General features: G+C 44.9%; 1 protein-coding gene across 3 annotated transcripts in view; it reads right to left on the minus strand.

Annotated features, from left to right (window-relative positions):
• PSD (pleckstrin and Sec7 domain containing) overlaps positions 1-11,250 on the minus strand; it is a gene marked incomplete at its 5' end in the record, with an annotated part of 95,682 nt that extends 84,432 nt beyond the window's left edge. For 2 of the 3 annotated variants that reach the window (XM_081913493.1, XM_081913492.1), the window contains 3 exons: positions 3,409-3,883; positions 10,059-10,161; positions 10,282-11,250. In XM_081913493.1, the coding sequence (XP_081769619.1) occupies positions 3,409-3,883; positions 10,059-10,161; positions 10,282-11,250 (1,547 nt within the window). Of the gene's footprint in view, positions 1-3,408; positions 3,884-8,074; positions 8,213-10,058; positions 10,162-10,281 lie in introns of those variants that run through there. The other variant, XM_081913494.1, reaches the window with a different exon arrangement.
• Positions 11,251-17,087: the final 5,837 nt, after the last annotated feature.

Raw genomic sequence — 17,087 nt, forward strand, 5'->3', positions numbered from 1 at the left:
TCAAACAATTCAACTTGCTCTTCTTCCTCAAATCCTTTCAATGGCTTCCCTTCCCCTTCCGCCAGCACCAAAAACTCCCTGCGTGCTTTGACAGCTCAGCTGCCGACAGAGGGAGTCACTACACAGGGATACCGTTGCCTAGACAGGGATCTTGCTGCGCCGAGACAAGGCTTTAAAATCCTGTCGGAATCTGAAGTCTGCTGAGACTACTGAGATCAGCACACTTTGGCATGTATGGAGCATTTTCATGGAGAGCTGAGATTTTCAGTGTCAAAAGGAAGGCGCCACATCTGACGTAGCTGGAGAAAATGAATTTAAGCTGCTTTTTCTACTCATGATCAGTGGAGTGCAGAGTCTGCAGCAAGGAACAGGGTTTCCATGGGGAGTAATAATAATAATAATAATAATAATAATAATAATAATTTATTATTTCTACCCCACCCATCTGGCTGGGTTTCCTCAGCCACTCTGGGCGGCTTCCAACAGAATATTAAAATACAATACAGTGGTACCTCGGGTTAAGTACTTAATTTGTTCCGGAAGTCCATACTTAACGTGAAACTGTTCCTAACCTGAAGCACCACTTTAGCTAATGGGGCCTCCTGCTGCTGCCGTGCCGCCAGAGCACGATTTCTGTTCTCATCCTGAAGCAAAGTTCTTAACCTGAAGCACTATTTCTGGGTTAGTGGAGTCTGTAACCTAAAGCATATGTAACCCGAGGTACCGCTGTAGTCTACTAAACATTAAAAGCTTCCCTAAAAACGAAATACGCAAAAGGTGAATTTATCCCCCACTCTGCCAAGACATGCTTGTGGGTATACTGAGAGTCAGGGCCGGCTTAAGACATTTTGGCACCTGAGGCAGACCACAAAATGGCGTCTGCCCTCCCTGTGAGGGAAGAAGCGGCAAGTGAAGGTCTACATCAGCAACAAGCGAGGAATAAAGATCTACATTGAGATCTGCTGCCCCTGTGGGTGTTGCCAGCTGAGGTGGTCACCTCACCTTGTCTCAGGAGCTGGCCTATCCTGCTGAGAATCTTAATAAATATTTTCCCCCATGGGCTCAGGACAGGTTAAGAACTCTTTTTTTGTGTGTGGGGATGGAGGGCATACTCAATAATACAAATATATGTACTGTATATATTTGATCATGAGTGATTTACCTCATCTGCTGAATGCCAATCCAAAGTCTTTCAACATTCTCAGAAGGAATTTAATGGACCTCTAGAGAACAAGAATTCCTTAGTTTCCAAAACCCTACACACACCCATGTGTGTGTGTGTGTAATTAGATGGTTAGTGCAGGATTCAATCAAGTTGATGTGCTTGCATAGGCCAGAGCAAGGATTCCTGCTAGTGCAATGGGGCTTCCTCCCCCCCCCCAAAAAAAATTCCCCTGTGTGCCTCTGTACCCTCCTCAAATCTGCTTGGAGAACCTCCAGAACAGCACACAGGGTGGAGGGAGGAGATACCGCCCTGAGACCTTTGGGTATAAAGGGTAAAGGGGACCCCTGACCATTAGGTCCAGTCGTGGCCAACTCTGGGGTTGCGGTGCTCATATCGCTTTATTGGCCGAGGGAGCCGGTGTACAGCTTCCGGGTCATGTGGCCAACATGACTAAGCCACTTCTGGCAAACCAGAGCAGCGCACAGAAACACCGTTTACCTTCCTGCCAGAGCGGTACCTATTTGACGTGCTTTCGCACTGCTAGGTTGGCAGGAGCAGGGACCGAGCAACGGGAGCTCACCCCATCGCGGGGATTTGAACCGCCGACCTTCTGATCGGCAAGTCCTAAGCTCTGTGGTTTAACCCACAGCGCCACCCGCGTCCTTTGGGTATAGGGTGATATATAAACTCAATAAATAATATTAATAATAATAATTCCGCCTTGCAAGCAGAAATGTTTGCACTGATAACACAACCTCCTCAGTACAACATTGCATTCCACCCTTTGCCTTGCATCTCAACATCATTTGTTCATTGAGTTTTCCCAAAGTAACCAGGTAGCAACCTTGCCATCTATTGTGTCATAGCCTCTGTTTTGTTGCTTACCTTTTCTCTGACCTGATTCGTGGCAATTGTTTTGAGTTAAAACGCAACTGCAGCATAGCCTGTCCAAATCTCACAATGCTGTTGAGCTTTGCCAGAACCTTTAATTTTCTGCCCCAGCCTCTGTCACTTTAAATGGTTGGTTCCTGTTCACTGACATAGCCAGCATTCCTGAATCTGCCTGTCCGCCAGTCACTTCAAAGAGGGACAAGTTTAATTATTGTACTTTCCCCTTGCGGCCAGAACAATTGTTCATTATTATTATTATTATTATTGAGTTTTTATGAGCCGAATTTTGCCACTGTGATACTGAAAATGAAATAATTAATGGGCAATTGGTCTGGCTTCAAAGAGGACACAATTTTCTCTCTCCCTTTTACTTTTCGGTTAATGTTTCAGTTTAGACAAAGAACATTCCAATGAACTCCTCTCACATGGGAAATTAAGGGCTGATTCAGGAACATCACCCATATGAGTGAAAAGGAAGCTGTCAAAGTGCTAGAAACAGAAGCTACTTCAAAAGAAAGAAGAAAACAAAGGGATAGCTGCAGGAAGAAGGGTGCATTTGCCCAAAAGAATGGATATATAATAGATTCTTGCCGATGGAAATGGACACTGTGAGATTTGCTTTATCGGGAATATGCTGTGTGGAACAGCTCTTCTAATTTGCTGCAGCTAATTGCAGACAACCAGTGCCTTTGCAGCACCAAAGTGTCGCAGTATTGAAGCAACACAATGGGAAGCTGTTTCGCTCCGCCTCCACTTTGTGCCCGAGAAGTTCATAATGACAATTGTCACCAGCTTCAATGGCCGAAAAGGTTCCCCAGATGAGCTTTGGCAAGACCCAACCCAGCCTTAACAGGAAAGAGGTAGCTTTGTATGAAGAGACTGCCTATGCTTTGTTTTGAGCGTCTCCACCCCCATCGTTCTACCCGGACACTGAGGTCCAGCACCAAGGGCCTTCTGGCGGTTCCCTCACTGCAAGAAGCCAAATTACAGGGAATCAGGCAGAGGGCCTTCTTGGTAGTGGCACCAGCCCTGTGGAACGCTCTCCCACCAGATGTCAAAGAGAACAACAATTACCAGACTTTTAGAAGACATCTGACATCTGTTTAGGAAAGCTTTTAATGTTTGATGTATTACAGTATTTTAATATTTTTTTGGAAGCCGCCCAGAGTGGCTGGGGAAGCCCAGCCAGATGGGCAGGGTATAAATAATAAATTATTATTATTATTATTATTATTATTATTATTATTATTATTATTATTATTACTATATCGACCTCTGTAAGAACAAAACCAGACAATATTGCTCAATACAAGGGACAAGCTTGGTACTGACCAGTCCAGAGAGACCCTCACCTCTCCTGATGCTGTTGGATGGCTTCAAATACCTCGTCATCTTCAATGTCCTGTGTCTTGTTTCTCAGACACTTGTCATCATCTTCTCTTGTGTGCTGAGCAAAGGGGTCTCCTGGAGCAGCACACCCTTTCCCCAAGATTCCCGTGAAACTTGGATTGCTCTCGCTGTCTTTCTGGCTCTCGATGGCTGAATCCGCTTCATCTTTCTCAGCCAATATATCATCAATGTTGGTCTCGTGGTAGCACCTCAAAGGGACAGAATCCAAGTCAGTTTCCGAGTACTTTATGGTTCTGCGGATTATTCCCGTTTCACAGTTTCCAGGTTTTGCACTGCCTGGTGGAGCCATCTCAATTTCCACCTCCACGTGGCACAAGCTATGCTCGGGTCCCGTCCAATCTGGCTTTGGCTGAATCTGGTGGTTGGATTTCTTGAGCTGCTGAGGTGGAGGATCGGGTGTGTTATGAGGACGCATCCCTGGAATAGAGAGATCCCGGGTTACAAATAAAAACTACTCACTAAGTCCTGGCGGATGCTGGATCTCTGAGCCTTACATGAGAACCATGGAACTGACAAAGAAATATGCCATATGTCAAATAGCGGAAAGGGTAAAGGACCCCTGGACGGTTAAGTCCGGTCAAAGGTGACTATGGGGTTGTGGCGTTCATCTCGCTTTCACGCCGAGGGAGCCGGCGTTTGCCCACAGACACCTTTCCAGGTCATGTGGCCAGCATGACTAAACTGCTACTGGAACAACGGAACACCGTGATGTAAGCCAGAGCGCATGGAAACGTCGTTTACCCTCCCGCCACAGTGGTACCTATTTATCTACTTGCACTGGTGTGCTTTTGAACTGCTAGGATGGCAGGAGCTGGGACAGAGCAACGGGAGCTCACCCCGTCGCGGGGATTCGAACTGCCGACCTTCTGATCGGCAAGCCCAAGAGGCTCAGTGGTTTAGACCACAGCACCACCCGCGTCCATATGTCAACACCTCTGGTTATACAGTACAGACTGTGTATCCCAATCAGACAAAGAGAAAAATGGAGAAGAAAAACAAAAACAGACAGCGGAAGGAAGGAAGGAAGGAAGGAAGGAAGGAAGGAAGGAAGGAAGGGGCAGGTTCCCCCACATTCTAAAGTGTTTAGCATTTGTTTAAGGCTCCATTTATTGAGCTTAATCCCAATTTGCTTGCACAAAGCTTACACAGAGGTCAGGCAATATCTGGTGATTACTGGGCATTCAATTCAACTTGTTTATGGGGAGGTTATACACCAATGAACCTGTTAGAATCATAGAATTGTCGAGTTGGAAGGGACCACACAAGGGTCATCTATTCTAGTCCAACTCCCCCTGCAATGCAGGAATGTTTTGCCCAACATGGGCTCAAACCCATGATGCTGAGATTAAAAGTCTCCACCAACTGAGCTATCCCTTCATCCTGATTTGCCAAGTGTATGGTAAGACTTATTTCTGAGTAGACATGCCTTAAGCTGGAGTGGGGAAGACTGTTTTGAATCGGGTAGGGTGAGCCACAATGGTTTGTTCCTTTCTCTCTCTCACTTTAAATAGTTTTTTAAAGTTACCACTCTTGACAAAGATGTATTTTTTATATTTGCAAGAGCACAGTTCGTGGCTGCCATCATCATCTCCCAGAATATTCCTGAAGTGACACTGATTTTCTTTCTTTCTTACAGTTTAAACTTTTAAAGGAGAGGGGTGGGGTTTACTTCAGGCAACCTGTTTATTCAGCATTCATTCTAATTTGCTTTGCACAGAGCTAACACAGTGGTTGGACTATGTCTGGCCTATATTGAACATTCATCCTGGCTTGTTCACGGGGTGTTTCCACACCTTCTTATTGGTCAATCGTCCATCTCACACTTTTGATTGCATTTCCCTGTCACATTCCTAACTGCAAAAAGTTTGTCCTTTCTTTTTATAGTGAATTTGTTGTGCTAGAGCAACAGAGTGCTTTAATTGAACAAACCCAAATTTCTTCTGACAGATGGAGAAAGCAAGGGGTGGGGGAGAGGAGAGGAGAGACCACACCACTTTCTGCAATGATAAGCACCCCTAAGCCAGGCATGGCCAAACTTGGCCCTCCAGAGGTTTTGGGACTACAATTCCCATCATCCCTGACCACTGGTCCTGCTAGCTAGGGATGTTGGAAGTTGTAGTCCCAAAACATCTGGAGGGCCAAGTTTGGCCATGCCTGCCTAAGCCATATGAACAATTTTGCCCCCCTCCAAAAAAGTCAAAGAAATCTGCCTGCGACTTGCCCTTGTGTGGGCACCTTTTCCAGCCCTACTTTAAAGGTATCCCTAATATATTTTAACAATCTGCATACGTGGTGTTATGTATCCCCCCCTTCAAAGAATAATTTAATTTATCTCAAATAACAATTTAATTCCACCTTTTAACTTCGTGATTATTTGTGTATCAGCTAAAACACACATTATTCAATCGTCATAACTTCCTTGAAATTGAATAGTGCTTGGGGAGTAATCAGAGTTCTAACTCCAATTTCACAGACTGTTAAATCTTTTAAGGACAGTGGGGGTGATGGAAAAATCATAAGCAGAAGCTCTTTCTGAAATACTTCCCCCCATTTTTTATATTTATGTTTTCTAATGGACTAACTGATATAATTGAAAAGATTGATAGGAAGGAAAGCATTTATTGTTCCTTTTCTAATTAGTTCTTCATATCTGCAAATTCCCCTTCTTGCTTTTAATCATTTTAGTCCATTGAAACCAATTCTAGCACTCATCAAGGTCCATCCCAAATTTTTCAATGTCAGTGTAAATTGTCTTAACAGATACACATTTCATCTTGTAGTTTCTTCATCTCTTTCTCATTACTGTTTGTTTGTTTGTTTGTATGCTTGTTTGTTTAAATCAGGGGTTGGCAAACTTTTTCAGCAGGGGGCCGGTCCACTGTCCCTCAGACCTTGTGGGGGACCGGACTATATTTTGAAAAAAAAATTGAACAAATTCCTATGCCCCACAAATAACCCAGAGATGCATTTAAAATAAAAGGACACATTCTACTCATGTAAAAACACGCTGATTCCCGGACCATCCGCGGGCTGGATTGAGAAGGCGATTGGGCCACATCTGGCCCCCGGGCCTTAGTTTGCCTACCCATGGTTTAAATAGCTCAAGACTGGAAAAAACATCTTAGCTCACTGAAAGACCATATTCCCTCATACAAACCTGCCTGGGTCTCTGAGAATGGGGTGGGGTGGGGCTTCTCTCAGCCCTGTCACCCTCACAGCCACGCTTGGTAGAGATGCAGGAAAGGGCCTTCTCCATGGGGGCTGCTCCCAGACAACTTTGGAACTCCCTTCCCCAGAGAACTCAGACTAGTTCCCTCTGTGCTGTTCTTCTGCCAACAGCTGAAGACCTTTCGGCATTTGGGAACTGACTGATTTTACTGAGGGGACTGGTGCCATGTTGTGTTTATGGTAATTATCTATATGTTTTTAATAGCTATCAGACACACACAGAATTGTTTTTTAACGACCCCCATATTTAGTTGTTCTTATTTTATCTTTATGGGATGCAGGTGGTGCTGTGGGTTAAACCACAGAGCCTAGGACTTGCTGATCAGAAGGTCAGCGGTTCGAATCCCCACAACGGGGTGAGCTCCCGTTGCTCGGTCCCTGCTCCTGCCCACCTAGCAGTTTGAAAGCATGTCACAGTGCAAGTAGATAAATAGGTACCGCTCTGGTGGGAAGGTAAACGGCGTTTCCGTGCACTGATCTGGTTCGCCAGAAGTGGCTTAGTCATGCTGGCCACATGACCCAGAAACTGTACGCCGGCTCCCTCGGCCAATAAAGCAAGATGAGCAGCACAACCCCAGAGTCGGTCACGACTGGACCTAATGGTTAGGGGTCCCTTTACCTTTACCTTACCTATTTTATCTTTAAGACGCCTTGAGTCCCTGTCAGGGTAAAAGGCGGGGTATAACTAAAGAGATAATAACAACAATAATCATCTCTACTTGATTCTAGATTCAGGGGAGGTAGCCGTGTTGGTCTAACGCAGTCGAAATAAAAAATTAAAAAATAGTCCAGTAGCACCTTAAGAGACCAACTAAGTTTGTTCTAGGTATAAGCTTTCGTGTGCGTGCATACTTCTTCAGAAACACTGAAACAGAAGTCACCAGACCCTTATATATAGTGGGAGGGTGGGGTGGGGTTTTTCTCAGACGGGTAGTAGGAGATGGTTGATTGGCTCAATGGGTATGGTAAACCTGCTGACAACAGTTAACAACTGCAATTAGTCAATACCCCACCCCACCCCACCCTCCCACTGTATATAAGGGTCTGGTGACTTCTGTTTCAGTGTATCTGAAGAAGTCTGCATGCACACAAAAGCTTATACCAAGAACAAACTTAGTTGGTCTCTAAGGTGCTACTGGACTATTTTTCTAATTTTTTATAATCTCTACTTGAGACTTTATAAGTCAGTCTTAGGCTAGATGGGCCAATATTTATGGACACAGCATTAGGCAGCTTGACACAATCAGCCTGCAGGAAGGGGGTTAAGAAGCACCAGGTGGAATCAAACAAAGAGCAGGGCAGGCTCTGGTGCTTACTGATAAAAATATCTTATCAGTAAGCACCCGCTCTCCTCTTTGTTTGAAGGTTCATGTCACATACTTCCATGGCGACTGAGGTTGTGCACGGATGAGGCCATTCCTTCCTTTTACATCGCTCCACTTGGTCGCTGTATGTTTGCGCACTGTTCTTTGTACGGGTGCAGTCAAGAAAGATGTGCATCACTCACAAGTGTTGCTCTGCTGGGAAGCTTATGGGTAGATTTTTGGGGATGGAAACGCTTCCGTTTGCTCCCTTTTGTGCCTGCAGCCTCTTTTCCTTTTTTTGTCTGCCCACAGTCACAGCATCTGCTTGCAAGGAAAGGTTCTTGCCCAGCTTTTCCCAACTTGGTGCCCTCCTGGTGCTTTTGAATTACCATGGCCATCAACCCCTGCCAGCATGGCCATGCCAACTGGAGCTTATGGGAACTGTGGCCCAAAACCAAGAGGCTACCAGGCCTCTCATGTAACACTGTCAATCCCTTAGTTAATATTTCCCTTCCTCACCGCACAGTGACCTGGTTTGCATATCACTGCTAAGTTAGAGTATGGCTTACTGTGACTTCACAAATGGGCTGGCTTCCACAGAGGAGCTCATGCCTGCTTCACTCCTCCCCTGACTTTTGAGGTTAGTGCAGGATGGCAGCTAAAAGGTAAAGGGACCCCTGACCATTAGGTCCAGTCGTGACCGACTCTGGGGTTGAGGCGCTCATCTCGCTTTATTGGCCGAGGGAGCCGGCGTACAGCTTCCGGGTCATGTGGCCAGCATGACTAAGCCGCTTCTGGCAAACCAGAGCAGCGCACAGAAATGCCGTTTACCTTCCCGCAGGAGTGGTACCTATTTATCTACTTGCACTTTGATGTGCTTTCAAACTGCTAGGTTGGCAGGAGCTGGGACCGAGCAACGGGAGCTCATCCCATCACGGGGATTTGAACCGCCAACCTTCTGATCAGCAAGCCCTAGGCTCTGTGGTTTAACCCACAGCGCCACCTGCATCCCTAGGATGGCAGCTAGGCTACAGTTAACTTAGCATTTTGCCCAAACTCAGGATCATTCTTGTAACCGTAGGAGAAACCCTGGCTATGGATTGTGGTTAAGGTGGAGAGATGCGTAGCCATGCTCTGGGTTCAGACGATGCACTAAACCAAACCTTGGCTTAGCTACTGCACTTATTTTAAAAAGTCCAGGAAGCACTAAGCACTAAGCCATGGTTTGTCTTAGCATGATGTGCAAACACAACCACTGTCTATCCAGACACTGCAAGGAATGTATTCCAGGGGGAAAGAGCACCTCTCCATTTTTACAAAGCTTGTTGTTGTTGTTAAAATTTGTATACCACCCTATACCTGTAGATCTCAGGGTGGATCACAACCTAAAAAGCTGTAACAGTCTGAATGAGGAGCACCTCCAGCAGGAAGTATAGAGTGTATCAGTTGCTTCTGGGGCATATCCCAAGAAAAATAGCTGGAAAACCACTATGGAAAACCACTTCCAGCTTTCCTAGCCCTTAGGCCCTTGCAAGTAATATCCCAGGGATGGACCTATGCAAAAGGAGGAGTTTCTCAGGATCTCTAGCAAATGGTAGGTCCACTTCCTCATAGGAAGTGAATGCTGCAATTCACATTTCAACACCTACAAAGGGTTGGATGAGGGTCCCCCTGTTCATCTCAGGTCTTTCCCACACCTGCGCCTTGTTCCACACCCATGCATTTGATTCTTCTCTCCTTACATAGTTTCCTTGTTGAATTTCAGCTTATCACCACCCAACCAGCGGCCCAGCTAATGAGAGCCCATTTTGCATTTCAAGCCTGCTATCTAAGGGTACACGTCTATCGTTCATGCGTTGTCTGAATCTGGCAGCCACACTGGACATTGCTTTAGAAAAGTAGGAAACCGCATCAACCAAATGTGCCCCTTGCGACTGCATCCACCACAGCATGTGGAACCTAAGCCAGGACACTGTTTTGGAGGATCGAATGCTGAAGAGATGCTGATTTTCACACATGCAAACGCTCTCCCCTACCAGTACTTGCATCGAGCTCATTACCTGTTCCAGGAGGGTCCAGGGAGCCATAGAAGAATTCCCACTTAGCCTTGGCGATGCGCTGGGCGTGGGCGGAGCTCTCTCGGGAATATGCCCATGGACTCCCCTGTAGAAAAGAGAGAGAGAAAATGCTTATTTGTGAGGTTCCTTGCATGGGATGGAGGAAGATGGAGGAAGAAGGGGCAGAGGAGATGCCATTCCTGGCAAGGAAGGGACGCTGAAGTACCTGGTACTGGGACTCCCCGCTCTGTGGGCTTCTCCGGAGCGCTGAGATGTCGTTGGAAGGGCTGATCATGCCGTTGGTAAGGGAGCTGGAGAGGCAGTTGGCATTGAGAGAATGTGGGCTCCCATTGCCCAGGCTCAGGGAAGACTGTGCTCCCAAAAGGAACCTGTTTCCAGCCAGGAGAGGGTCCGAAGCAGATGTCTCCAGCTTCAGCTTATGACTAAGGTGCTCCTGGCCTTTGCCACTGAGGGACAGTAGGGCCTGTTCCACAGCAGGACCAGTACCGGCCAAGATGGACTCGTTCGTCTTCCCTTTGATGCTCTCGCTTGCCTCTTGAGTGACAGGCTCCGGGGACGCTGCGGCGTTACGCTGTGGGGAATGCGGATTTTGGGCCACGGGGCAACCGCTTCCCTGCTTCCTTGCCGGGCTTCCAAAATGGAGGGCTTCCCCAAGCTCCAGACTCCTGCTCAAGCCACTCTCCTTCCTGGACTCCACCAGAGGGAGGCCATTTAGAGTTTTGACGCTGGCCTTCTCGATGAAGCGGAAGGTCACCACAGAGCTTTGACCGCCGGGGGCTGAGGCGACTAGGGGGATGCGGCTGCCTGGAGAGCCCAGCGAGGGTGGAGGCCTGCTCCTCAGCGGTGTGCATGGAGCTGTCACTCTCCCTGAGTTGGGGCAGTTGCTGTTGCCAAGGTAACCCATCTCCGTGACCTTCCGAATGAGGGAGCCGGTGCTGTTATACATGCCCAGTTGGGAGCGCTTGGCCTCCACGGTGAGCCCCTTGCGGAGGAGGTGGATCCTGCCGGCATTGAGGTTGGGCGTGAGGCAGTGCTGGGGGTTCAAGGCAGCAGGTTCCGCATTCTTGGACGGCGACAGCCAAGGTCTCCTCTTCAGCTCTCGGGCAAAGCGCTGAGGGGACATGGCGTGGTCTCCCTCAGGGTGGAAGCACATGACTGCTCCTGCCTGGGACATCCTGGAGGAAAGAGCAGGCGAAACGGATTTGGAGCCGAACGGAGAAACGCGAGGAGCAGGAGCAGAACTTCCCAAGCAGCACTGAGGTAAGAAATCCAGCGGGAGTAAGCCGTGCTACGTGGCCCTGAAAGCAATAGCAAAAAGTCAGAGGTGAGGATCTCGGCGCCACATTTGATTTAGAGACACGCTGAGATAGGGAGGGAGAGCTTGCAAACTGAACCTACATTGCAGGAGTCCACAAACAAGGCTAGAGAACAAGGAGCAGGGAATGAGGGATAGCTCAGTAGGTAGAGCACGAGACTCTTAATTTCAGGGCTGTGAGTTCAAGCCCCGCATTGGCAAAATATTCCTGCATTTCAGGGGGTTGGACTAGATGATCCTTGTGGTTCCTTCTAACTCCATGATTTTTAATTTAGAAGGATCCCCCCCCCAGTCTGAATGCCACATTCTCTTCTGCGCAACTTTCTGAGGGCCACATGGCAGTGATGGGCAGGGCCAGAGGCAAAAGTGATCAAGGCAAAAATGTATATATATATTTACTTGGTTTCATGGTTTATTTTTCACAAAATAACTTCCTATAAGGAAGCATTCTTGTGAGTGAATTACTTTGAAATTGCACAAAGAATTGCATTATGCTGCCCAGTCATCCCGTTCTTGGAAAAATCTCTAAAACAAAATGATTCTATTTTACTTATTAAAATATTAATAGGCTGCTATTTCATTCACAGAAGCAGTTTACAACAAAAAATGCATAGCACCACAGAAAAAAAGTTAACTATAGACATCGATTAACCAGTGCAGAAAGACGTATTCTTAGTTGGCTGCATAGGCCTGGCAGAATAGAAAAAGGTTTATGTATTGTATTTTATTGCCTTTTATACCCCACTTTTCCACCAAGCAGATCAAGGTGACGTATAAGAGTTCCTTTCCTCCCATTTTTATCCCCACAGCCACCCTGTTAGGGGGGTTCAGCCGAGAGGTCCAAGGTCACCCAAGGAGCTTCGTACCCGAGTGGGGATTTGAACCCTGGACACTCAGGTCCCAGTCTGACACTCAAACCACAACAACATACTGCAGGCATTCAAAAGTTTAAACAGAAGGTGCCCGCTGAACCTCTAGTGACAAAATGCCCCACAATAATACTATTTCTTGTTATCAAGTGAGCCTCGCCAACTCGGCTATAAAGGCTCAGGCGATTCCTGAGGTATACCTTGACCTAAGTTGCTCAGTTATGCAGATAATGTTTGGAGAAGCCTTATTAGATTAATAGAATACCCGGCCTCTAGTGGGCAAGGCTGCAATCTAGAATCTAGAATCTATAACCGGCTCCTCCAGGTTGTCAGTTTTTTTCAAAAAAGAGGTTAACTGTCCCATACCTCAAGGTGTTTCATTTCTCTCAGCCAGTCTGTTACTATGCTACATTTTTCTATTAATGCTTTGTTACACACACACACACACACACACACACACACACACACGTGTGTGAGCTGTTTGCTTTACTGAATGAAAAGAGAGACTAAAGAAGAAGAAGGTGGAATATCTTACACTGGGTGAGTAATGAGATAGTTCCTTGACAGGAGGGCTGATTTTCCCTCCACAAGACAGAGAACAGCAAGAATGGCAACCATGTTTTTCTTTGAACAGCTAACTGCAAGATAGCCATCATTAATTTTGCCACAGGTAGTTAATTCTATTTTTTAAAAATATATTTTTTCATTAAAGTTTCCATTTTAACAATCCAATCCGATCACCTTAAATATTCCAAATGATACAAATACGTATCATATAGTCCAAATATTTTGCAAAATTATAAATTTTTATTGGGACTTCCCATGCTTCAAGTTTGGGGGGGGGGGCTCTGATCATCTCATATCTTTACTGCCTTGAGTTTCCGATAGTTAATTCTAAGTTTGTGAAACTCTAGATGGGGGGTGTGTGTCCCATTAACCTCATACCCTCCAACATTTCTCCAATGAAAATAGGGATGTCCTATTCAATAATAATAATGATGATAATAATAATAATAATAATAATAATAATAATAATAATAATAATACCCTGCCCATCTGACTGGGTTGCCCCAGCCACTCTGGGCAGCTTCCAACAGGATATACAAAAACACAACAAAAACGTGAAACATTTTAAAAAACCTTCCCTATACAGGGCTGCCTTCAGATGTCTTCTTATAGGTTGTATAGTTACTTATCTCCTTGGTTCGGGAGTCATGTAACTCCATACCCTCCGACATTTCTCCGATGAAAATAGGGACATCCAAAAGAAAAGAAAGACATTCCAGGACCAAATCCAAAACTGGGAGGGCCTCTGTAAATCTGGGACTGTCTCTGGAAAATAGGGACTCTTGGTGCTGTGATGTAGTATCGATCTCAGGGAAAGAAAGAGCACACATTCATCAGGTATGAGGAATGGCGCCATGGTTATTTTGCTCCTCCAAGTACTCAGGTTGGGAAGCTGATGAATAATAATAATAATAATAATAATAATAATAATAATAATTTATTTATACCCCGCCCATCTGGCTGAGTTTCCCCAGCCACTCTGGGCAGCTCCCAATCAAATGTTAAAAACAGTACAGCATTAAATATTAAAAACTTCCCTAAACAGGACTGTCTTCAGATGCCTTTTAAAGATAGGATAGCTGCTTATTTCCTTTTTTTAAAAAAAATAATATTTATTAAAGTTTCCAATAAGAACATATAAACACAAACAACCATAAAAACATACACAAACAAAAACAAAAAACAAGCATAATTTCGAACCTTATTTTCTTAAACCTAATTTCCCCGACCTCCTCATACCTCCCCCTTCTGTATTCTAATTTCATTATCAAATCAGCAAATCCATTCCCTTATTTCCCATAGTTTTTGATAATTCTGTTCTTTTTCCTTAATCAACACCCCTGCAAACCACATAATTTTTAAACCCATGTCATTCTAACCTTCATTAATTTTATAGTGCTTATTAAGATAGTCTATAAATTTCTTCCAATCTTCTTCCACTGTCTCTGTCTCCTGGTCTCGGATTCTGCCAGTCATCTCTGCCAGGATAGCTGCTTATTTCCTTCACATCTGATGGGAGGGCGTTCCACAGGGCGGGTGCCACTACCGAGAAGGCCCTCTGTCTGGTTTCCTGTAACCTTACTTCTCGCAATGAGGGAACCGCCAGAAGGCCCTGGGCGCTGGATCTGAGTGTCTGGGCTGAACGATGGGGGTGGAGACGCTCCTTCAGGTATACAGGACTGAGGCCATTTAGGGCTTTAAAGGTCAGCACCAATACTTTGAATTGTGCTCGGAAACGTACTGGGAGCCAATGCAGATCTCTCAGAACTGGTGTTATGTGGTCCCTTATGTGAAGAGACTCTCACCACATAGAAACGACATCCGGCATGAAGTGGCCATGGAAAATATCTTGAGCTCACCCAACATGCGTTGGTGCTTGAGGCTTATAAATGAGAATGGGGCCTCTGCCTATCTCTAGTGGGTACATACTAATGGTTGTGTATAGCTTCTGTCCATTTTAGTGTTATGTGCCTATGCAAGAAACACTCCCAGTGTAGTGTGCGAGATCTGTCTGCCTCCCACTCCACCTCCCCAAATCTTCTCTCTCCGCCTCAGTCCCAACTACCTGCTGCATTTTCTTCAAGATGGCCCCGAAGATTTTAGCCAGAAGCTGCCATAATAAGCTGCCCGAACGTAAAGAGGCTTTGTTAAAAGTGAGGGCAAGGACCAATTACTCTCATCATTCAGCACAGAAAGAGCAAGAGATTATGGGATAGCAGTAATGGGCTTTGGCAGCATCTGGCAAAAAAAGGGGGTGATTAAGAACCTGCTCAGCAGTAGATGGCCTCCCCAGCAAGTCACAGCAGGGATTAATCAAGACCTCCCATTACTTATGGCACAGAAAGCTCATCAACAGGACAAGTAGAAATGTCAGCATCTTCTCTGGTGGGGGAAGGGATGAGCGAAGGAGGATGCTCACGATAGCCACCTTGCCTGCCGAGAGTAGAATGTGCTTTATTTTTCTTTATTAAAGGCCAGTCTACAATATTGTTTTCCATTGGATTATTGGAAATCCCATTGAATCGTTCCACCGGCATAAATCTGGGAAGTGGAGCGCTCTCAAGAAGCATACCAACTAAATCACTCTGAACAACAGTAAGGGCTCACGAATTCAGCTGATAAACAATTCTGAACAGGAATTGGCACCAGTACATTCAGAAAACGGATGGGCTTAGTTTACATCCTTTGGAGGGAAAGGGCATCAAAGACGAGGCGTGGTTGTACGCCATACTTGTTGTTCCCAGTTTCTCCATAAAGGAAGTCCAGTTTCTATGCCCCAACCCACTCTCATTGCGATTGCAAAAATCATAGGTTCCAATATATGATTAGGGTGGTGAGACTTTTATATGCACAAAAATGGAAAGACGCGTCATTACCAACAATGGAGGAATGGTTGTTAAAATTATTGGGCTTAGCTGAGACGGCAGAATTGACATGTTTCATCAAAGAAAAGCTATTGCTAACATTTGCTAAAGAATGAAAGCCACCTATCGACTTTTTGCATTAAAAAGAAAATGAATTAATGACATTTGGGTTTGTGGATTGAAGATATTGTTGGTTCATAGAAAGTAGTTTTGTTGGGTGTTATATTGGAATGGATGAATTGAATAACTTTTATATATAGCTGTCAGGTGAAGAACTGGAAATTCTTTATTTTCTTAACTTTTTCTCCTTTTCTTGTTTTCTTTCATTAATTCCTTTCTCTCTCTCTTTTCCCTTTATCATCCCTCTCTCTATCTTTCTTTTCTTTTTGGTTTGTGTTTTTAATTAGATAAACTTTTTAGTTTCGATAAAAACAGAGATTTGATAGTAATCTCTGTATCCCTTTTCCCCATATTCTATTTTTTTAAAAAAAGAGATTACAAAAATCAGACTTAATATAAAATTGGGCTCTTTATAAAAGTTGTACTGTGAAAAGAAAGGAACAGTGCAGTAATGGCTTCATGTACCAGGGGCAATGAGGAAGAATACAAAACCCATGTGCCCAACAGCTGTGGTATCTGGAGACTTTTGTAAGTATTACTTGCCCGTTATCAAAGTCTACTTCTACGTCTACAGTATTAAAAAATATGGAAAAGAATTAGTAGGAGAAAGAGCATTTGGTTTGGTGGCAGGACATGAAGAAGAACCAACAGAAGTGGAGAAGAGAGATAAATAAAGGACAAGATGGTGTTGAAAATCTTAACTTGGAATGTAAATGGACTCAATAAAACTAAAAGGAATAAAATCGAACATGTGGCAAAAAAGTTAAATTTGGATGTGATCTGCTTTCAGGAAATGCATATTGTGAAGATACATAGAATAATTCTGATCAATAGAAGATTGGGAAAGGACCTTGTGGCCTCTGACGTAGGAAAGAAGAGAGGCGTGGTAATGTATATAAAACCAGAATTAGATCCAAAGCAATTATTTAAAGATGAGCAAGGAAGAATATTGATAATACAGATAACATCACAAGGAGGAAAAAAAATGTTAATAGGCGTATATCCACCAAATGAGGGGAAAAACTGACTTTTATAAGAGACTTGAATAAATCCTATTGAAATATTTGAAGGAAAATACAATATTGATGGGAGATATGAACGGTGTAGCTTCCCTGGAATGGGACAGGACTACAAGAAGAAGTGATACAAAAGAAGGGAAGTTACCCAACAGGCATGGGGGCAGAAGTGATTGCACACAGAGCAACTGTGAGGAATTCACAACCCACAACTATGCACCTGCAATGTCCCATTCGCTTTTGCGACCACAGTTACCAGT

This window comes from Podarcis melisellensis, assembly GCF_964234715.1.
Source record: "Podarcis melisellensis genome assembly, chromosome: 5".
NCBI lineage: Eukaryota > Metazoa > Chordata > Lepidosauria > Squamata > Lacertidae > Podarcis > Podarcis melisellensis.